This window comes from Hipposideros armiger, unplaced genomic scaffold, assembly GCF_001890085.2.
Source record: "Hipposideros armiger isolate ML-2016 unplaced genomic scaffold, ASM189008v1 scaffold_292, whole genome shotgun sequence".
Taxonomy (NCBI): Eukaryota; Metazoa; Chordata; class Mammalia; order Chiroptera; family Hipposideridae; genus Hipposideros; species Hipposideros armiger.
Genome location: NW_017731642.1, coordinates 2,164,012 through 2,187,248, shown reverse-complemented (window position 1 = coordinate 2,187,248; position 23,237 = coordinate 2,164,012). Strand labels below are relative to the sequence as shown.

Below are 23,237 nucleotides of genomic sequence, written 5' to 3'. Positions count from 1 at the left end.
GTTATCACTTTGTGAGGGGCGTAAATGTCTAACTATTACATTGTTTTGTACACCTGAAACTAATAAAAAAAGAAAAAGAAACAGTACTTCATGCAATGCCATGGATCCAATGGATAGTGAAGAAACCAACCCTTAATGAAGAATCAAATTTTAATCAATCAATTACTTTTTTTCCCAATAGGCTGGATTTGTTTCTTAAAAATCCCACTAGTTTGGATTTATCTAAAGCACTTCAGATTTATCCAAAGAACACAGTGTTTACTGATAATTAACACAAACAAAAAAAAACATAGCAGCAACACGTAAGTCTTTAATAGAAATATTTATTACAGAATTAACTTGAATAATTAGTAACATGATTTCTGAGAAGCTAAAGTAGAAACAATTTCATAAAAGTCCTTATAATAATTAATCAGGTTTGCTTTCTGTAATTACCAGCATTCAAAAGGCAGAAAATTAGGCTTACCTGACTGCATCTGTATCAAACTGCAGATTAGGTTTGTCAATCAATCCCAAGGAATAGAGCTGATAAGCCAGAGCACATTTTCCCACCATGAACTGTGCTGTGTTGGTGCGATCTAAACAGTCCACGCAGTTGGTTCGAAGAACACCAGTCTAAAGAGAAATACCATAAGACTTTCAATCAGTATTCAGTCACCAAAACGACTTCCAGACTTAGATTTATTTTCTTTAAGAAGTAGAAGAAAACTGGTAGGGTGGATATTATTCCTGAACAAATAATGATGAACACTTCTTAAATTACAAAAGGTCATATTTGTTGCTCACTTAATATTGCTACAACAGTATCATTACACTTTCTAGTCTATATTTGAATTTTCTTCTTTAGTTTAAGAAGATAAAACACATAGCTAACATGTACCAATTAGTAAAATATGTGCTTTTTTTCTGATATATCTCCTTTACTGTGCAAACCAAATATTCAGAGGTTGAGACTATATAGATCACTGTTAAAGCATAATTAGTAAATGTAGTGATTATACCTGGCTCATTGTCCAAAGTCCTCCTAACTTATTCTTTTTACATTTCTGTTTATGTTTCTATTTCTAATAAAATTTATAATATATAGAAAAAAATCCATGGGCCATTATTATTTTAGCTGCACATCCTTTGTAGGAGTGCTTTTAAGAATTATTCTCAAATGATTAATAATTTTGCATGAAATAAGAAGAATGTCTCCCCATAGTTGCTCTCAGAAACCATCATACACTGTGGATACAGATTTTATTCATTATTAATATAATGTCTATACCTGCAGGCGACCAGTGGGAATCACAAATCCTCCTAGGTCATTCCACCTGTGTTTAAAAATACATGCTTTAAAAAAAAATTTTAGTGGTTTTATTTATTTATTTTTAAAGATTTTTATTAAAATATAGCTAACATACAATATTATATTAGTTTCAGGTATATAAAAAGTTTTAGTAGCATAATCTATATTCATTTTTGGTACTTTTAAGAACCAAAGTAATAGAGCTAACTGCGCCTAAATCAGCTGGTTCTGCTTACGTCCCTTCTTTCTGGTAAGTGAATATGCAGATAACCGAGATAGCATGCTATCCATGCTCTCCTCAAAGACAGCCCAGGAAAGCAGCATCTGAACTTGTCCCAGTGCCCCACACCCTGGCATTTTGTCACCCAGGTTCAACCACAATCGCCATTGCTTGAATTCAAGCCCATTTCTTGCTTGGTTGCTACAGACATGAATAGTAATTGCAGGGCATCTTTCTAATAAAATCTTCCAACCCTTATCCTTCTACCCTCAACATTAGGATTCTCTAGCTCCTCCAGTTTTTCTTCATGGAACGTTGTCACATTCCTTTGGTTATTGTTTTGTTTTCTTAGAAATATTAGTACTTTATTCCATTTCGTGCTGTGTCCTCAGGCTGTTTTTGCAGACTTCCTTATTATGTTCCTACTTATGTTCTCCATGTGCTAATGACTGCATGGGGATACGTTCTAAGTACTGTATAATGACATTAATATTTTATTTTGATTATTTAAAAGATGCAGTGTAGAAAACAGCTAACATAGCAGGCCTAACTGCTACCCTCAGAAAGGGAGTGCATCTGGGAACTTGGGTTCCCACCATCCCCAGAACAGATAAGAGGGGCTCACTGTGACTTAACTGTCTCTAGAAACAACATGGTTTTAAAGAATACCCTCTTTCCTTCTGGGAGTCTGGAATCTTGGTACATGCCAGGCAGAGGCTGCCTATGGGACCAGCCTCCAATAAAAAATCCTGCCACTGAGTCTCTAATAACCTCCCCTGGCTGGCAAGATTTCACATATGCTGGAGCAATTAGTGTGTTCTGTGTGACTCTACTCGGAGAGATCTCTGGGATCTTGCGCCTGATTTCCTCTGGACTTCGCCCAGTGGCTAGTTCCTTTGCTGATTCTGCTTTGTATCCTTTGACCGTAATATGTCATAGCCATGAGTACAATATGCCAAGTTCTTTGAGTTCTCCTGGTGAATCACTGAGCCTGGGAGTGGTCTTGGGAACCCCTGCTATCACAGGTGCCCTAAAATTCAAACGGTAACCAAAGGGTTACTTCTAAAGATATACACACTAGTAGTTGGTTGGTTGTTGCTTTTATTTTTTTTTACCATTACAGTTAAGTTTGTTAACTGAAAATAAAATGCTAGAAATATATATTGATTCCTTAAAAGATAAAGCACAGATCTTTGATCTGAAGAAACTCACAAAGTAGTAGTGAAGATCTGTGAGCTAATAACTATACAAATAACGATAGCAAATAACAATGATAAATATTATTTTCATTAACATGTTAGTATTTAGTCTAAAGAAAAAAACAATTTCCTGCGCTTATTTAATACTAAAAAGTATAATTCATTGCAGAAATTTTTTTTACAAAAGTATTTTATGTAATATTTACTCCATGAAGCAAGAGATAAAGATTCCATGGTTTCCATCTGAGGAAATCTCATGCCCACAGTGGATGCTCATTACACAGTCACAAGAGCATCTTGTCTTGTCTCCCCAAAGGAAAAAAATTCATCCATCTTCCAACTAGTACAAACTGCTTATATTTAGGATATTTTTATCCACAGAGCAAGTCTTAATTAATTTTAAGCTTTTAAACACTATACATACTTTTCATCTGGCCGCAAAATGCTACAGTAAGAATCGGGGCGGTTTACAAAGAAACCTGTTTTCTTCACCACACTTTCTGCGATCACGTTTAGTCGGTCAAGAACATTACACAGCTTGCTGAGGAGAGAAGGAAGAATTAGGAAAGTAGGAAGAACCCAAGTCTTAATTCATATTTATCCTTACATCTAAAGCAAATAAAGTCTATAGTAATGATATTTAGAAATTTAATTTTCAAAATCTCTGGTGTGTACACAGTTGGGACATTGTAACAATTTTTAGAATGTAATGTATACTCAATAACTAACAAGATTTGGTACAAAGAGACATGAAGGGCCTTTAACTTAATATCAACTATTGGTAAGCCTTAATCTTGGCTCATTACATCCCTGCAAGAGCTTTTCCCAAAGCCTTTCACTCCTCAGGAGTCAAGTCAGTCACGTCAATATGCATTCAGAAAATGACTGTGAGGAGAGCACAACACACAGTGTGTGTGGCAGGGGAAGAAAACACTGGACAATACATTTATATAAACGGCACCAACCTGTAATCAAACTTGTTATACTCTGGGAAAGTATGTGCATGCGCGTGCATGCGTGCGTGTGTGTGTGTGCGCGTGCGTGTGTGTGTGTGTGTGTGTGTGTGTGTGTGTATCTAACCACATAAAGTGATTTAGAAAAAAGTACGAGTTAAATGCAAAACAATACTTTACCATAGAGATCAGCTTCCTACTATCTTACATCACAAGAAAAGGAAAACATCCCCACCAGACATACATCTACTTGCCTTTTGGTGTACTTGGCCATGTCCCAAGGGATGTAAATAATAGTGTGCTCAGGAGGCAAAAACTGGTTGAGGTACGTCACAGCAGCTACGAGTTCTTCACTGAGAATTCTCTCATGCTTTCTTTTCTCTCGTTCCTTTACAAAGAATTAAACATTTTCAGTATTCTAATTACCTTCAGTGTTCTAATTACCTTAAATCAGAAGAATAGACTCTTAACATTTTTACTTTTCAGCTAAGACAAAAGCCTAAGTCTTAAATATACTGAAATGAAACCTACCTACCAAAATTAAAATCATATAAATGCAAAGAAATAAATATGTCACTGAATTAAAGTCAACAGATAATGAGCTTTAACGACTCAAGGAGATCAGATCAGGTCTCTTCCCAGTAACTTGCTGCAGCTCCAAGCTCAGCTCACCCTGCACGGGTCCCAGCCTACACAGGCCCACACCCCACTCTGGCAGAGGAGAATCCCCAAGGACCAGAAGAAGGGAACCCACAGGTCCAGTCAGCTACAGACCAGGCAGAGATCAAATAGGTCAATGGATAATCCCCAAACCGGCATTGTAGAAAGTGCTTTCGCAGCCTCCGTGTGTTTTAAAATTTGACTCTCGTAAAATATCCTGTGAGGTAGCCAAGGCAGGTCCTTTTTCCCTTTTATGCTATGGGTGAGTAAACTGAAGTTGAGAGGTGTTCATGTCTACACTTCACCTTCTGCCTGCTGTACCTCCTTAGATATTATACCACCTCTCATTCAAGGGGGGCTAGTGCCTGACTGGACAGCTCTGTGGCTGGAATGCTGGCTCTGCCACTTACTGGCCAACTGTCCTAGGCCTCCATGTCTTCATCTGCAAAATGGGCTAACAATGGTATCTTCCTTACAGCACTCATGTGAGGTTTAAATGGGATAAAACATGATAATTTCGTATTAGAGCATCTGGCACATAGTAAGGGTGAATAACAATTAACTATTTTATTGTTATCCTGCACCAGCCTTTACTTAGAAACAAAGAGAAACAGTTAATTCAGCAACAGTGACACTGACATGGTGTTGAGACACTATTGCTGGCAGCAAAATAGATCTCAGATATTTTCAATCATGATGATTACTTTTCAGTTGTCAAGAATGTAATTGGATAACCACTATGGAAACAAAAAAGGGTATCCATTTTGCACAGCTGAATAAATCAAATGGAGGAATTAGAAAAGAGCTGATTAAAAACAGTGTTATATCAGTTTAGGATGAACATATATTTAGCTTATTTTAACATCTGAGATAATTAAATTATGTACTGGAATTTTTCTCAAAAACACTTTAGTTTTTTAATTATTTGTTCAGTTACGGTTGACATTCAATATTATTTTATATTAGTTTCAGATGTACAGAATAGTGGTTAGATAGTGTTGGGAAAACTGGACAGATACATGCAAAAAAAGGAATTGGGCCAACTCCTTACTCTATGTATAAGAAGAAACTCAAAATGGATTAAAGACTTAAGTATAAGACCTGAAACCATTAAAACTTCTAGAAGAAAACATAGGCAGTGAACTCTCTGACACTACTCTTAGTGGTATTTTTTCAAAAGCACTTTAAGTCAAGTAGGGAAACAAAAACTTTTTGAAATCAAATCTGACATTTTATGAGATGGAGAAAAATGGTTACTAAATCAACCTTCGATCATCTCTGTGTAAAGAATCGGCTTTATGCATTGTCTGCCCATAATGGATGAGTGCTAGTAGACTAGTTAGTCCACCATGTAGAGTCACAGACCCCTTTCACAACCAAATGAAACCTTCACATAAACATATACAAGTGATTTTGCATATCATCTCAAAGGGTTCAAAGACCCCTTAATGGCCATCAATGGCCCCCTCTTATGTACAGTTATGCCTGATCCCAGGTTGACTTCCTATTGATATAGTAGCAGCATGGAAGACATACAGATTGCTGCAAAATGTCTGTCAACCAGTGCCTGAGACTTCCACAATTGTGGGGGTGGGGTTCACAACACAGGATAAAAAAGAAAATAAATCAAGAAAAGTATTTCACATTAGTAACTTCATAAGGAGGCAGAATAAAGAGTAAATATCCCTCGGTATCATTCCACACACACTCATTCTTTGACTCTTTAATCACAAATTACTGATTTCTTCCAAGTCAGCTGAATAAACATCTTCTTTTATCCTCTGAATACAAAATAATTAATGACAAAAACAACAACAAATATTTTTTTTCTATTCCTCAAAACAGCAACTTAACCTTCCAACTATTCTCTAGTTAATCTCTAGTTATTGCAGTATTTTTATGACAATAGAACAATAAACAAGTAGTTTTAAAATCCACTGACTGGCCTTTAAATATAAAAAAATAAATGTAGATTTGAGAAATCTGGGCAAGAATACCTTACAATCACATGTATCAAATATTATTTTTGAATCTGCACATTTAATAGAGAATTATTTCAAACATCGTAGACTGAATCTCCATTTGACCACAGCTTTTAACCACACTGTAAGGATTCTGTAAAACATGACAAAGATTCACTAATTTAGCTTAAAGTTTATATTCCAGAGACACCTTGTAATTTAGTGCTTTAGCAATAATTTATTTCTATACTAAAAAATATTTTCTACACTTTACTAGAAAAGTGCTCATGAAGGTTTTTGTTCTTAGAGTTTTCCTACTTTAATTTTTCAATTATGTGTATTATAGTAGGCTGAGGTTACAGGTTATCCAGCTACATTGCCTTACATTATTCTCTTTTAACAAGGAGAGAGATATGAAAATGAAACTTCTGAAATAATGTGAACAAGTCTAGAAAATGATATAGTTAATATCTGAATGATTTGTTTTGCAAAGTCAGTCCCTGGTAGGATGCAATAATTACATAAACCAAAGAACAACAGAGGAAGAAATGAAGCTGACTGCCTCATCGTCCACGGCTTCCCCCCTCACTTCCGTCCTCCCCATCGCCTGGCCACTCTCAGCCCACGTACTTCCAAAGTCTTGATTTAAAACACACACACACACAGCCTGCTCCTTTGAACCTGTGCATTTAGTTCCACGGTCCTCTCCTAACAAATGGCTCCCAGCCTTCCTTCCCACCCCAGCCTCTGCCCCCACCCTGGGCAGTACAGTGTGAGTACAGTGAAGTCATCCTCTCAGCCTCCCATCTTAGACCAATTCATCACCATAGGTAACTCCTCTGCCTCCCACCTTGCTCATCCAGAACCTGTCCTATTTCCAGACTGCTGGTTCTAACTACCCCCACCTTATAAGGACTTCAGGGTTTTGCATGGTTGAGAGGCTCACGATCAGATTTATGTTTTGAAAAGATTATCCTGACCTCAACATAGAGAACAAATGGATTGGTACAAGGATAAAATCAGTACTAGAGGACGACTGGATAATTATCCAGAAAAGGGGTGACCCTGGCTTACACTAGGATGGTGTGGGAGAGATGGAGAGAAGTGGATGGAAGCAGTAGACTGGGCGATGGGCTGGATTTAAGATGAGGGAGAGGATGATGTCAGGCTGGATTCCTAGGTTTCCGGTTTACTCAGGTGGATGGATGGTGATGCCGTTCACTAAAATTTCTGAATCTAGCCTTTAGATCCTATTGTTACATAGTAACTTGCCCAGGAGGTCTTCTGATTGTCAAGGGAAGGGCGATGTCAAGGCTAGGCTGTGGCTTAGCCTTGTTTGATCTCCATGCTTCCTTCTCTAAGCTGTCCTGGAAACGAAAGCAGAATTTCACCCATACCTGGTTATCCCAAGGAAATCAGGAGACTGCATCACTCTCTTCCCTTGGAAACATACCATTGATTCTCCCAGATATCCAGGGAAAAGGTCACATGCAATCTGAGGCCAAAGGACAGTGGGCTCAGACACCCGACACAGTGAGCCATCACAGCATGATAGGTCTACAGGTCTTTCCTCTGGGAAGAGGTAACACAAGCTCGTGGAACCCTGTTGTGCCGAGGAAGAGGCTGTCTAGTGTGGCTGAACTTCATAAGCAGACAGGTGAGCACGGCATACCTTCACTAAATTCAGGATGATGATGGGGGAGCCAAACCTCTGAAGCATCTGATCAAAGTGAAGGGCAGCCACGTGTGCAAATGGATCTGCCTGATCCACTGAGGAGGAAAAAAGATGAACAGATGTCAGCATGAACATTATAAAGCAAGAATAAAAGGAGTATAGAATTTTGTTTAGTTTTTTAATGTTTAAAGAGATGGAATTCAACTAATCTTCTAGTAGATTCACTTCCAAAATTCCTCTCGAGCTTATCAGACACTCACTTTTCATGTCTATATTGAATGTGAATGATTCTTACATTTCTGAAGTGAAATATAAATAATTTACTAGCAGCCAAAATTAAAGAAAAAAATAAAGTTATTGCATGAAAATAGAAGTCCCTCTTCCAAATTATCTTTCCAGTACAAAAACTTTATTAAAACCTAAGCATTTATGAGATTTCTGTGACAACAGTCCATTATCTATAAATGTGAGTAAAGAAGAATTACTATTAAAAATACTGTTACACTCACATGTAATAGGTGGTTTAGGCATCATGGTTGAAATGTCCTGAGACCAGTATAAAGGAACTGATCCTCTAACTTGCACATAAGAAGAGTAACTTCCTGCAGTAAAAGACATCACAGAAGCATCGCAGAGTATTTGCTCAGTCTCCACTTCATTAGCAACATCACCCTGAAAAGAAAGGTACATTTAAAGATATTTTATGTTCTTAGAATTTTTCAGGGAAAACATTTCAAGTATGCAATGAAATTATAATTCTTATTTTTAATGTTTTAAAAGACATAAATGTTGATCAATATTCAATGTGCACATTAGAAAAGGAAAACCATTAAAATGTAATAAAGGAAGGCAGCTTAAAATAGCAGAGAAAAGACTAGGAAAAAATAAAATGAAATAGCTACTAACACAAGTGGTAGAGAACAGCTTGACTGATATAAATGGCAGAGAGAGAGAGAAAAGAAAAACAATTACATGAAAATATATTACATAGGCGGTTAGGAAGACCAGTGGAATATAAAAATCTGCTTCTGAATACCAAGAAGGAATGAAAGGATGAGAATGAGATTCAAATAATGCCTGATGGACAGAAGGAAAAAAGGGTCTTGAGGTAGCTTTACTTATAAGAGCATATATGGATCACTGCATAAATTATATAAATGTCTAACCACTATGCTATACTAATGTAAAATATTAGAATGTCAACTGTAACTGAAAAAAATAAATAATTACTAAAAAAAGTATATATGGATATGACAAAGAATGATTTTAGAGGCATTAACAACATGTCTGTTTGGTTATCCTTTGAATATGGGAAAGTAAATAATATAGCTACAAAATTCTGATTTTTTTTAAAGCACAACTTTGCAATTATTTAAAGTTACAACTATTTTCATTATTGACATAATTCTAAGAACAATGTTGCTATTTTAAGCCAGGATCAAAACCCAGTGTCTCACTCAATCTGTCTACTCAATCACACATCTGCTTAAGACTCAAATAGTGTCTACTGCAAACAGATGGAGAGCTCAATGGGGATTATATGACTGATGGCAGGAAAAATGAATTTTTGTTATTTTCTGGTGGTGAACAGAAAAAGGAGTCTCTCGTGGGCCAAACCAAAGCAGAGGGGAAAAGGTTTCCCATGCTGTGCTCTCCTTAGTCTTATCATGGATGCGTTCCCAACAACAGTGCTCCCCTCCACTTATTCCTGGGGTGGAGGTGCTTTGCTATTTTAGTCTCTACACTAAATATGTACTACATTTTTTCATATATTACAGAAATGGCTCATCCTCCAAAACATTAGACATTTCATAACTCTGTAAGGCATTGCATAACTCATTCTAAGATAGCTGATTCTTCAGAACATCTGTATATTTATTAGTCATATTTCTCACAAGTTGCAGATACTTTGGAAAATTATTCCCTTGATAATGTCCCAAACTAAGACATTCCACTTTCTATAATTCTACTGTGCTTCATCTGTCAGCAAAGCTGAGTAAAAGGTTAAAATGCCAGCAGCGCTGTGGTTTCTCCATCTTACCTCGCAGTTTGCACCTCTCTTGAGAAAACGGGTCCCAGCAAACTTACTGGATCTTCTAGCTATGAGGGTGACATACACTGGTCGTCCATAGATCAACAGCTCTTAGAAATCAAGTTAAAGTTGTTTAGCATTCATGACAGTCACACCAAACCAAGAGGATCATTATACCTTAAATACATATTTAAGCAGATCTTGAGTGGGTTAAAGAACACCAACAAGCTCCACCCGAGAATGAACAGCATTGGATCCAACTATTCTTCGATTTGTGCAGGTATTTAAGGCAAAAAAAGGCTTCCCTAAGGGGTGGTTTCTAAGAATTTCAGAGGAAATGGTAACCAGGTGGAAGGTTACCAAACAAGGGAAGACCTGGTCTCTCCTTATAGCCATCTAAAGGATGTAAACAGGTACAACTAAACCTTCCTTAGTCTTCAGGGATCACACACCTCTCAAAAAGAACATATGTCACCTAACAGGCTATTTCAATTATAAAGCAATATATAACACTGAGGGAATGAAGTGAGTTTAAAACACTCCAAATGTGTCACCTAACTGCAGACACTGAACACTGTGAACTGTTAACCAACACACAGCATATTAGTTCTATTACCTCATTTAACTTTCTAAGCCTGTTCCATATTCTTATACCTTTTATAATATAAGTATTAATAACATCACTAATTTTATTAGGCAGTTAGGAGGACTAGGTTAGGAAATGTGTGTAAAACTAGTGCCTGGCCTGTAGTAAACGTTCAATAAATCGTAATTACTTTTATCATCATATAGACTTCCAGAATTCACTAAATGCTTGATAAACTAGGAGACTAGATTCATCATCTGAACTAATGAGCTTTCAAATTTAATCTACAGTGCTATTCACTACTTCATAAAAACAAATATTTGTTGTGCTCAATATATGCCAGGTCCTGAGTTAGTTCTTGGCAAGATTAAACAGTCTAGAACTACCTTATAGAAATTGCCTTTAGAAACTAGTTTTTTACATTCTTTTTGGTGTCCTTGGTAGTAAAAACCTTGTGTTCATTTCAGGTAGATTTTACTTTTGGAAATGGAAACAGTAATTCAGGGCCAAATCTCATTATTCAGTGAATGATCAAGCAGATAACACCAGTCATTTGTTGAAAATGATTATAAAGTAATAAGCCTGATTTTCAAGTGTAGCACATGAATCTCACTCATCTTCATTTCAAACTTCCACTGTGTTCATCTAGCCTCTCCTCCTCTCCTTGCCACCAGGAAGGCAGCACTGGTGTTTTTTAAGGGTAACCTCTCCTGCTGTAGCCTTTGAGTCTGCTCCTCCCAAATGCTCCAGTGCAAGAAAGCATATTGATCAATCACAGTCACCCACTTACCGGTCTCAAAACAACTACTCTTTTAAAGTTTTCACTATAGGTCTTTAAAAATCTAAGACACAAGGAAGACTATCAACTAGAAAACATGCTAGGTGCTCAAACGCAATGCTTGATCTCAAAAAGGGATAGGAAAAACCGAATGCCACTTCTAGAAAGTATATGCTTGCGTTCATAGGCCTCATAATAGAAATTTCTTGAAAGGTTTCAACATAGCTAGAAATTCAATAAAAGGGAAAAAAATATTTATAAAATTGACCTCTTCAGCTTAACCCAAGGCTACTTCTATTGAATCTATTATGCCCCTTTCCAATTAAATCCTTTATTACATTATGTCTGAACCACTGTAATATTTTTCCTAACCCACATCCCTTGTTCTAGTCTCATTTTATTTTATCCAGCTTAAAAATGGCCGTCAACTCAAGATTACTCAGCTCTCCTTTGTAAATGACCCTCTTGAAAAACTTTCAAAAGTTCTAGCACCAAACCCAAAGTCCTTAGTCTGACCACCAAAGCCACCCAGTAACTGGCAATGTGACTCCCCCCTACCAGTCTCCTTCCCATTACATTGTACCTTCCAGGAACTTTTAACACAAGCCATGAGAACACTCCCATAAACTCTTCCACCTCTATACCCATGGTGCTTCCCCAACCCATGATCTTGCTCCTTGCTCACTTCTAAGGCCTGACTTGTTTAGGGCCCAGGCCAAGTTTGACTTTTCCTATGAGCCTGTCTTATCCGCCCCACCTGTCAGTGATTCTGCTCCCTCTTTCAGGTAAGAATGATACTTAGCACCTATACAACTTACTATTCACACTGCATCTTCTTCCTTATTATTTATCTTTCTGCATACATAATAGATCTCTTCAAGTGATCTGCACTCCTCTCTGTATTTCTACTACATGGCATAATGGGTAAATTTTCCATGGGTACCTAGCATCATAAGTATAATCTTATAATTCATATATAGCTTTCTACAAATTGCTACAGTATAAGTTTAATAATATGTATCTTATTTTTTTTAAAAAAAGGATACTCGACTGTCCACAGAATCCATGAATAATATACAACAGCCAGTCACGATGCACAGTATTTTTAATTATATCCAGAAGTTCACCATTCCACACATACTTCATGTAAGGCTCACTACAGATCCCAAATACGCCTGAAAAAAAAAATTGGTATCAGAAAGATAAGGAAATTGGCTGATATTCAACTCATTTTTAAGATCTTAGACTTTCATTTTTAACTTCAAAATGAGATGCCTGATTAATCGCACTGCCATTTTCAGTGGATATCATTCATATCACCCAGAACACTGTGCTGATTCTGTACAAAGAATAAACACATTTTCTGATCTGTGAGTTTTTAACCTAAGAGAAAAGAAAACAACAGGGAAATTAAGGACTCATGTACAAATACACGAATAAGGCCGAGAGACAGCACAGAGCAATCAGTGGCTGGGAGCACCCATTGGGGTCAGAGCACCTGGGTGCAAATCCTGGCTCTGACCGCATCAGCAGGGTGACAGGTGTGACTAGGAGTGCTACTTAGTTTCTCAGTGCCCCCGCTTCCTCACCTGTACCTGTATCATGTGGTTGTCATAAAGATGAAATAGGTTGATAATGCACATAAAGTGCTTACTGATATTTCCATAGGTGGTAGTTATTAGTAGATCAGGCCTTTTGTACATAAAGAAATTAATTTTATTGAACATGATTTCAGCATATCCAGATACATTTATTAAACATCAATGAGTTTTACAAAAGTTATATAAAATGCAAAGTAAGTATATTTATAATAATGGTTTAAAAGGTTATAACAGTTCTGGATAGCAGGCAATCAATACTATATTTCTTCTCAAAACTTGATATGCTAAGAGTGTTTATATACTATGACAAATACATTTGATTTGCGTCATAAAAACTGAACCTCCTTTGTCCTTTTAATGCATTACACAGAGCATGTATAATACAGACACGGATTGGAGTCCTGTCTATGCTACTTACCAGCTCTGTGATCTTCGGCAAGTTACTTAACATCTCTGAATATCAATTTTCCAAACTGTAAAATGATGACTACTACTCACCTCAGAGATAGTGTTCAGATTAAATAACATATGCAAAATGACTAATACGCTGCCTGACTAATTAAAAAATGTATTATTTTCCTTGTCTACCTATCCCCATACCTTCTAACCTCACTCTGTTTCCTGTCAGTTTCCCTCTGTGTGGCAGGAGAATAATGTCCCCCATTCCCCAAAAAGGTGTCTATGTCCTAATCACCAGCCCTATGAATATGTTCCATTACATAACAAGGAGGAATTAAAGTTGCAGATGGAATTAAGGTTGCTAATCAGGTAAACTTGAGATAGAGAGACTTATTTGGATTATCCAGGTAGGCCCAATGTAATCATATAGCATCCTTATAAATGAAGAGGAAGAGAGGAGTGTGGGTACCATAGTGATGTAATTTGGAAAAAAACTCAGTGGGCCGTTGCTGGCTTTGAAACTGGAAGGGGGCCAGGAGCCAGGGAATGCAGGCAGCCTCTAAAAGATGGAAAGGACAAGAAAACAAACTTTCCCCTAAGTTCTCAAGAAAGGAATGCAGCCCTGCCGACATCCAAATTTTAGTCTACTGGGACCTATTTTGGACTTCTGACTTCTGTAAGATAATAAATTTATATAGTTTTAAGCCACTAAGTTTGTGGTAATTTGTTATAGCAGCTATAAAAACCTAACACACACTGTTATTCATATCTATTAAGTAGAATTGCTCTAGTGATAGTTCAAAAATAAGTAGCTTCAGAGGCTTAATTCAGACCCAGAACAGATATTAAAATTCATATCTGAGATGAAAATTTAATCATCCTTTTAGCTTTTCTATTACTAAAGGTGATATTTAGAAGAAATGAGGCAAGCAAATATTCAGGCACACATTATCTTACTCTCTACCTGTCTCTAGTAGTATACATTACAATTCAGGTTCTGAATAAGGGCAAATTTATGTGATCTAGCTGTTCTGGGATAGGGAGGGTGCATTGGGCTTGACCTTAGCTCAAGTGATAATCAAGAGTCAAGGGCAATGACAAAGATGGCATTCAGTTTAAGTAATAGTCTAAATCTTCTTAAGAGTGGATCAGAACCTTCGGCAAAATGCTACTAGAGCACAGCCTCTTCTTGTGTGTCCTACAAGGACAAACCTTCTGGAACTTTAGATTGCATTCTACCTCCTGCACCGACATGCTCATCACTATCATTTAAATTGCATTGAGCAAGGTGCCCAAGACACTGTTGACTTATTACGCTTCCAAAGTAAGTATACTTCAGCTCAACTGCCTTAGCTATGTTTGAAATGATTCCTTCACAACATTCACTTTAGCAATGCCTCTGGCTTTAGAGTTCTAGACCAGCCCAAATACCTAGGGATAAAGATACCAGTTCTGTTGTGGGACTGGTTAGTCCAGGATCTCCAGTGTCACCCTGAACTAGTCTCACAGTGGTCCTGCAGTGACCCTACGAGTGGTCCTGACAAAAGCAGGGCCTATGAGGGGCCAGGGGGTAAAACTGGGACCAAAGTAAGAACAGCCTCTGACCTACTACACTGGTTCCTCTGGACACTGGCCATGTGGACTTAATCTCAGGACTCTGTTTCCTACTTAGTCTTTATTTCATTAAAAGTGGCATTATACCTACTGAGCAGTTTTTATGGGGATTAGAGACATTGTATGTAAATGGCTAGGACACAACAGGCAACTCATGGTAATCTTTTTCTAAAACTCAGCCCATACTGAAATGGACTCTATGAAAGAAAATAAGGCGGTAGTAGTGTGTCTTTTCTAATACTTAAAAACAAAATTCTCCATTTCAACTTCACCAAAGTGCAGACCCAAATGTATTCCACAAAAAGTGCATGAAAATTTGCTACAAAATGTCAGCATACCATTTTCTGGCTGGCCTAGAAATAAAACCATCCAGTGATTAATGATCTCTATAAAAATGAATTGGTCAAGTTCATATATCTGAAACAGCCTCGTGTGAGGACAAAGAGCAATGAGGGATAGAGAAATATGAGGGAAATGTGAGTGAATTTAATGAGTGCCATTTCATGGAGGCCACATTAACATACATTAGATGTGCTAAAAACGACCTACCGCTTCCACCTTGTGTAATTAATCCTTCATCTTCAAAGATGTCGAAACTCTCCTGGCGAGTCTGGGTCGTTTCTGACTTTAACATCTCCAGGGGCATTCGCAAGACAGTGAGATTATATTGAAGTGAGTGGGACAAATCATAGCTGTAACTGAGAACAGAACTGAAACTTAATAAGAATTATATAAGCAAAACATATTTCAGGGTCTTGGCTCCCATATGGAATTAAAAACTGTGAACTAAATTACTTAGCACCTGTTACTTTGCTTAAAAGCAATGCTGTTAAAGGAAGCACCGTAAAACAGAGTAAACCATAAATGTAATTGGAAATTCAAAAATCACTGCATGACTTAGGCATCTGCATGACTAGAAATATAACATATACAATACAATGTGAATAACAAACATTCATTGATTTGCAAAGTGCATTTCTTGCTTCACACTGAAAATCAATCTAGGGCCGGCTGAGTGGCACGTTGGTTAAGAGCTGGCTTGGGATGCCAGAGGGCCCCGGTTGGGATCCCACGTATGAGGGCCAGTGACACTGCCTTCTACAGCTAAGATGCTGAACAACAGCTCAACCTGGAGCTGGGCTGCCGTGAGTCACAGGTGACGGCGTAGGCTGCAGCCCCTGCTGCAGTGGGTTGTCATGGGCTACTGTGTGTAGCCAGCAGCCAGTGTGAGCGGCCCTCAAGCCGCCGTGAGTGGCCATCCAGAAGCCGGCGACTGATCTGCCTCACCTGAGAAGAGTGCAATGATGGTGCCAACTTGGACCAGTGAAGCAACATCCTCCACAACTAGACTGAAGAGCAAAAGGACAGCAACTTGTCTGTTCCCTTTCCCCCAATTCCCCAGCGCTGTTCCCTTCCCCCAATTCCCCAATTTAAAAAAAAAAAGAAAATCAATCTAACTTCATGGTCTTGTACAACAGGGTCACACTCTCCTATGTATCTGAATAGAGTTCTTCAGATGTTACAATATCTACTGCATAGTGCAGGGTCTGTACTCCAGTTTACCTATAAACTAAAATAACTCTATTAATTTTTAATGGTGGTACAATAACTGACTTTGTAATAAAACAGGAATAAGAATACAACACAAGCCATTACAGTGAAACATGTTTTAGGAGAGTGACAGCTACCCAAGAAATTATAGCAGTTCAAATAGTCAGTGCAAATAAAATTTGGCCTTGAAGCCAAAATAAACCCTTTACAATTCTGATTCACATACTTAATAATTTTTAGTATCTCTAGCTCATTTTTTAGCATATAATTTCAAAAGGTATCTAGATTCTTTAGGTTTATAAAAATATGTAAAGTATTTTAGTCATATTTTAAGATGGTTATAATTGCACCTAGAAACTCATCCATTATATTTTAATTATTATTTCTTCTTTAATTTATTTATATAATTTCATTGAAATTGATTTGTTTCATCTGTGAAATTCAATTTTACCACATTTGTTTGATAGAGCAATTAATTTACTGCAATCTAATCTCACAGGGATAAAAACTGTATTAAGAAGTTGGTTTTTCAATCCCATTTGCAAGAACACCAGAAAAAAAAAATACTGAGGAATAAATTTAACCAAGGAGGTAAAAAATCTGTATGCTAAAAATTATAAGACATTGATGAAATAAACTGAAGAAGACACAGATAAATGGAAAGATAGCCTATGTTCATGAAACAGAAGAATTAATATTGTATAAATGTTCATACTATCCAAAGTCATCTATAGATTCAGTGCAATCCCTATCAAAATTCCAATGATAGTTTTCACAGAAATAGAAAGAACAATTCTAAAATTCATATAGAACCACAAAAGATCCCTAGTAGCCAAAGCAATCCTAAGAAAGAAAAACAAAGCTGGAGGCATCACATTTCCTAATTTCAAACTTTATTACAAAGCTACTACATTCAAAACAGTATGATACTAGCATAAAAGAAAGACACACAGAACAATGAAACAGAATTGAGAGTCCCCAAATAAACCCACTCATATACAGTCAACTAACATTTGACAAGGAAGCCAAAAAGATTCTATGGGGAAAGGACAGTCTTTTCAATAAATAGCACTGAGAAGAGTAGATAACCACCTGCAGAAGAACAAAATTGGACCCCTGTTTTACACCATTCACAAAAATTAACTCAAAATGGATTAAAGACTTAAATGTGGTACATATATACAATGGAATATTATTTGGCCATTTTAAAAAAAGAACACAGGAAATATACTGTGTCCTCTGATTCCATTTTTATACCCTGGAAATAATTTAAGTGACTGATAAAAGAAAAATTAAGCTCAAACTTACCTAAAGTAAAAATTGCTAGACAGGTCCACATTCTGAAATATTCGTAAATACCTAAAAAAACAAAAAGAAAAAAATCAAAGCATATTACATTCATACAATACTATTATTTTTTCATAGGTTAACATAAACTCATATATACATTTATATTTGTAAATATGCTCATTAAAACTGAGGAATTCATAACTGGGTTAGTGATTTCATCTGAAGCAATTTCTAAGTCTGTTGATCATCCCTTCAGAGACCCTTAACCTTATAGTTTGATCCTTTCCTCATCACTGATTATGCCAGAGAGGGAAAGTCATGCACTTACGTGGGGGTGGGGGGGCACTTAGACTTGGGGAAGACAGAAGTAAATACTGTGTTTGTTTTTACAATGTGCTTTGTAAATGCTTCGAGGTTGGAAAGTGTTTTTAACATAACATTTATAATCTTTTGACCTGTTTTCTAATTGGTCTACTATATTAAAAAAAAATAGTAGTTACCACCAGCACATACCTAGCTTCATCAGGATGAGTAATTCGTACAGAGTCATTGGGTATATAGATCATATTTGTATCTTCAATCTTATATATTGCATGACCTCCAATATCCGCCATCTTCCTCCTCTTAGTTATTAACACAATGTAATAGCCTTCTAAAAACCTGACGAAACCTACAGAACAGAAAAGATAAATATAATGTTTCCTAAATTTAGTAATGCTTTTAGATAATATATTTAAAAGGTGAAATAATTTTGACACATTTCATACTTTATTTCTCTCTATGATTTACAGTCATACAAATTTTCAGTTGTCTTAGAACCATTCTCTAGAACTATCTAAAATGACATTTATCTCACTTAAAAATATCACTCTAAACAATTTTATTTCCTTCATTCACACTTTTACATTAAGTCTCATTCTAAATAGGACTGAAGTGCTGTAAGCAAAAATATGTACAAAATTAAGAAAAGTTGTTGTTCAATGAGTATAAGTTTTAGTTTTGCAAGATGTAAAATTCTAGAGCTCTGTGGCACAGTAAGGTACAAACAGTTAACACCACTGTACTGTACAGTTAAAAATGGCTCAAATTGTAACTTTCATATTATGTTATGTTTTGTACATATATATGTAAAATCAATCCATATGTGTTAGTAAAAAATATGTAAAAACCACCTAAGTTCTCAGAAACTTATAGTACTGTGCTAACATGCACTGTGAATCTTGAGGAGAGACAAAGATTAAGCACCTCCATAGATTTGTTTGATTATGAAACCTCATCCCCTTTTTTAAAAAGAAATTAGCCAATGGATAAATATGTATTCTGAGGAACATATTTTGAAATATGTTGCTCAAAAATAAGAACAAACTTCAAGGACTCTTGATTACTATAGGCTAAACCCAACTTAAGCCAGCTTTCAAAAAAGGATTTAACATGAAGGATACTGAGGTGATCCATGACACCAATGGGCAACAATATGATTGAGCCTCAGAAGAAAACCTAATCAAGATGCATCTCTGAATGTGCTCCAGTCTCATCCCTCTCCACAGTCCAGGCTCCTCCACTTCTCTGGATCATGTGCTGGGAAATAGAGCTACTAACATCTCTAGGTTTTACATCCAAAAGTTTCCCTGGAATGACTTTTTTATCAAGCTCAATTCCAGAATTCGTAGGGAAGGACTTGGATTGGCCCAACATGGGTTGGGTGCCGAGCCCTTGATCAATCAACTGTAGCCAAGCAATAGAGTCACACTGCATTGGAAGCCATTTATACAATACCTAGGTGATTTAGATGGGCCAGGGGGAGTTGGTGCCAGTTCCCAGAAAAGAAAAGGGGTTGATCAAACCAAACAACATTTCCAGTAAATAGCATATCTTTCGTGCAATCTCCCATAAATAGTTAAGCATTTTAAGAATGTTGGAGTATTATTAAGCTATATTTTATGTCCAATCATTGGAATGCACATGTTCTATACTAGTGATTAAAGAAAGATTATATGTGTTAATGTTCAGCAGCACTAAATTCTCAGCAACACACTAGTTATCATATAGTCTTGGTCAAAATCCCAGAACTTTTGCTTTGGGAGTTAAAATTAACTCTCTAGGTGGTGGTGGTCGGGGGTCACTCCCAGATTAGCAATATGAGGAGTTCAGAAGACCCTCTCTCCAGTGAAAAAACCATAACTGGTGAAAAAAAATTTTTTTTTCAGTTTATTTATTTATTTATTTATTTAGTTTCAGGTGTATAAAACAATGTAATAATTAGACATTTCACCCCTCACAAAGTGATAACCTCCCTCCCCCAATCTATTGCCACTCTGACATCATATATATCTATTACAATTATTTTTTTTTAAGTTGAAAGTTTCTGGAAATTATTCTAATGTCATTTAGCAAACAGAGAAACACTTATTCAAGAAAATCTACTAAATCTTGGTAAGAACAGAAGGTCTGTGGCATTTGAATCATACCTACTTTCCTTCCATACCTCTCTTCCAGTTCATTGTGACAGAATATCTACTCCAGGCAGGTGTAGCCAAGAAGATAGTGCTTCCCATTCTCTGCCCAGCTCTCAGTCTAGGGCCATGGTTTCTGCTCAGGAGGTAGGTGCAGGCCACCAGAATTTCTCATTCCCTTCAGCTCTGTGTTACAGAAGCTCTATTCTAAGCAAGAGCTGAGATTTGGGCTTCTTTCTTCTACCCAACTCCTACTCATAGAGTGGAGGCTCTACATCAGCATAACTGTTCAAGAACACTGGGTCCCAATCCTCCTTACCCCAGGGCTAGTCAGATACAGTCATATACAGCTGACTTCCCATCAGCAACATGGAGGCCAAAAGGCTATGAGATAACATGTCCAAAGCACTGAAAGAAAAAACTGTCAACCAAGAATCTTATATCTAGCATAAATATCTTTCAAAATGAACTTTCTTTTGCACACAAGTGCATATGCTCGTTATAACACTCTCTTTCTTTCTCTCTCTCTCTCTGTTACTGTCTGTCTCTCTGTCTCTCTGTCTCTCTCTCTCTGTCTCTCTCTGTCTCTCTCTCTCTCTCTCTCTCTGAGTGTTATATTCTATAAAATCTGAACTAGGATCTTGGTGCTATGAATTTTTGTTCTGGAATTGACAAAATACCCATTATCTGTGTGTTGTTATTTGTGGCTGACAAAAAAAGGAAACTAGTAATTGAATATATTAACATAAATGAACTGAAATATATTAGAAAGATGCTTCATGGAGTTTATGAGCCATACTACTGATAAAAAATGCTATTAAAACAAGGAAAAATACTTATATTTTAGAGAGCCACAAAGTACAAAGTACTTTTTAAAAAATGTTCATTTACAGTCCTTTCCTCACCTTAGAGACTAGCCAAAAATTCCCTGACTAAAGCTAAAGGATATAGAAATGGGAAGGAAAAAAAGATGATGGCAATCACATTAATAGCAAGTTAGGAAGTAGTTATCCTTTTAGAAGAATAAAACTTACAAATGTAAGGCTCTCAGAAGCAGCATAAAAACACTCAAAAAGAGAATCTAATTGGGTTTAAGTAACAAATATTTCCAGGATGAATGATTTTCCCTTTTACTCTTGCTAAATATTTATTTTTTTATACAAAAAAAATCTGTGTAATAATCTCTCAACTTGCATTTCAATTGAATTTTATGTTTTTAGCTGTAGACTAATATCATTTTACCTTTCCCTTTATAATTTGTATAAAAGAAAGTAAACATATTGCACAAAAGAGACTGTTTTCTACCAGCAAAAAAAAAAAAAAAGCCTTCAGTATATGCCACTTCCTTTTTACTACAAATTGGAAGTGACACTCTCTTTTATAAAAGGTTCCAATCAAATACAGATAGCCAACAATTAAAAGGTTTCAGTTTGGCACAGACATCTGCCAAGAGTCAGGCTATTCATCACTTTAACACATGGAACATCGGAACAAGTTTTTTCATCTTCCTTCTATGTACTTCTGATCTCAGACTAGTTTCACTACCTTCCAGAAGCCTAGGTGACAGTCATCATGCAAAAGTGATCTCCCTCTCTCCAAACAGAGACGTCTGTGTCATTTCAAATGGACACCAAGCAAAGTATGTAAAAAAGTATATGAGAGGATGGAGTGGTATAGAGTTCTGGTGGCTGGAGAGGACCCGCCAGCCCATCAACAGGGAAGAACGCGATATGCTTTTTAGGGAGGTGGAGTTACCATGCCAACTAGTCATTATCTTGAAAGCCTATAGGGAGAATAGTAGTCTGGCAGCAAAGTATGAAAAACCTCCACTAGGTACCTCAGGCTTTTACACAACAGCGCCCTCTGGAACCAAAGTGACTCTCTAACACCAAATCTATTGCTCCCTTGCTAGTCTGAGGCTCACACTTTGATGTTGCCATTGTTTTCATTATTATCTTAGACCTGCAATCAGTTACTAAGCGTGCAATTTTAAATAATGACTGAGTCCATCCCTTAGTCGGCTTCTCATATAAGAAATAATAAAACTTCTTTTTCTATCACTTCCCTCCAGTGTACAAGCAGCTTAAAAGGGGATCCTCTCACAGGTGACACAGGCAGAAAAAAGACACAGACCTGAGGCTATCGAAAGGAGCTTAGTTGCAAGGATTGCAGGCCACCAGCCACCAACTCCATCGACGTGTCCCTAGACCAGATAAAGCAACTTCTGTGAAAGACATTCTTGATCCCAGTGATTTCCCAAACTGCCTGCTGGCTGTCAGATAACATTAGAGCAGGTCAGAAATGGGCAAGGTAGCTACAGGACTGGATCAATCCATGTCTAGGGACCAGTGATGGTCCATGAACTTCTGGTACCAGCTCATAAAAAGCCAGGTAAACAAACTGATAGGAAAAGTTTAGAAACTTTACAGCAATTTGAGATTGCCACAAAATCCGAGTGCATGATCAATGAACTTGCTTCAAACAGGGCATAGGCTAGTTATTGAACTTGTGTGATGAGTCATATGTGGTCCAGGGTGAAGACAAGTTCTGGACAGTAGGATCATGTATTGGTCTGTGACATGTAAGTGGGAAAAAATCTGGTCCTTTACTATAGATAGTTGAGAAGCACTGCTCTAGATTCTTATAGGTTGTGAACTAAATTAACCATGATAACAGTCTAAAACATTCCAGCAAAAATTCTACTCACAAATTAAGAATACTAACAAATAATACTAAAACAAATACTAAAAATGTTTCCTAACATAGGAAATATTTTAGCCACAGAATAGAAGACAACCATTCTAGTCATTTCACACATGTATTATTTTTCTTTTGACTTTATTTTTAATTAGCTTTAGGTGTACAAAACAATGTTAATAGGGCCGGCCGAGTGGCGCGATGGTTAAGAACTGGCTTCGGACGCCAGAGGGCCCCGGTTCAGATCCCACATATGAGGGCCAGTGACACTGCCCTC

At 36.9% G+C, this 23,237-nt stretch overlaps 1 protein-coding gene across 1 annotated transcript in view; it reads right to left on the bottom strand.

The window, feature by feature from the left end:
* FIG4 (FIG4 phosphoinositide 5-phosphatase) overlaps positions 1–23,237 on the bottom strand; it is a 75,153-nt gene that overhangs the window by 30,855 nt on the left and 21,061 nt on the right. The window contains exons 4-14 of the mRNA XM_019658962.1: positions 18,324–18,480; positions 17,829–17,879; positions 15,519–15,667; positions 12,402–12,530; positions 10,001–10,101; positions 8,469–8,631; positions 7,957–8,054; positions 3,918–4,051; positions 3,135–3,251; positions 1,271–1,316; positions 467–615 (exon numbers count right to left, since the gene is read on the bottom strand). Coding sequence (XP_019514507.1) covers positions 467–615; positions 1,271–1,316; positions 3,135–3,251; positions 3,918–4,051; positions 7,957–8,054; positions 8,469–8,631; positions 10,001–10,101; positions 12,402–12,530; positions 15,519–15,667; positions 17,829–17,879; positions 18,324–18,480 — 1,294 coding nt within the window. The remainder of the gene's footprint in view (positions 1–466; positions 616–1,270; positions 1,317–3,134; positions 3,252–3,917; positions 4,052–7,956; positions 8,055–8,468; positions 8,632–10,000; positions 10,102–12,401; positions 12,531–15,518; positions 15,668–17,828; positions 17,880–18,323; positions 18,481–23,237) is intronic.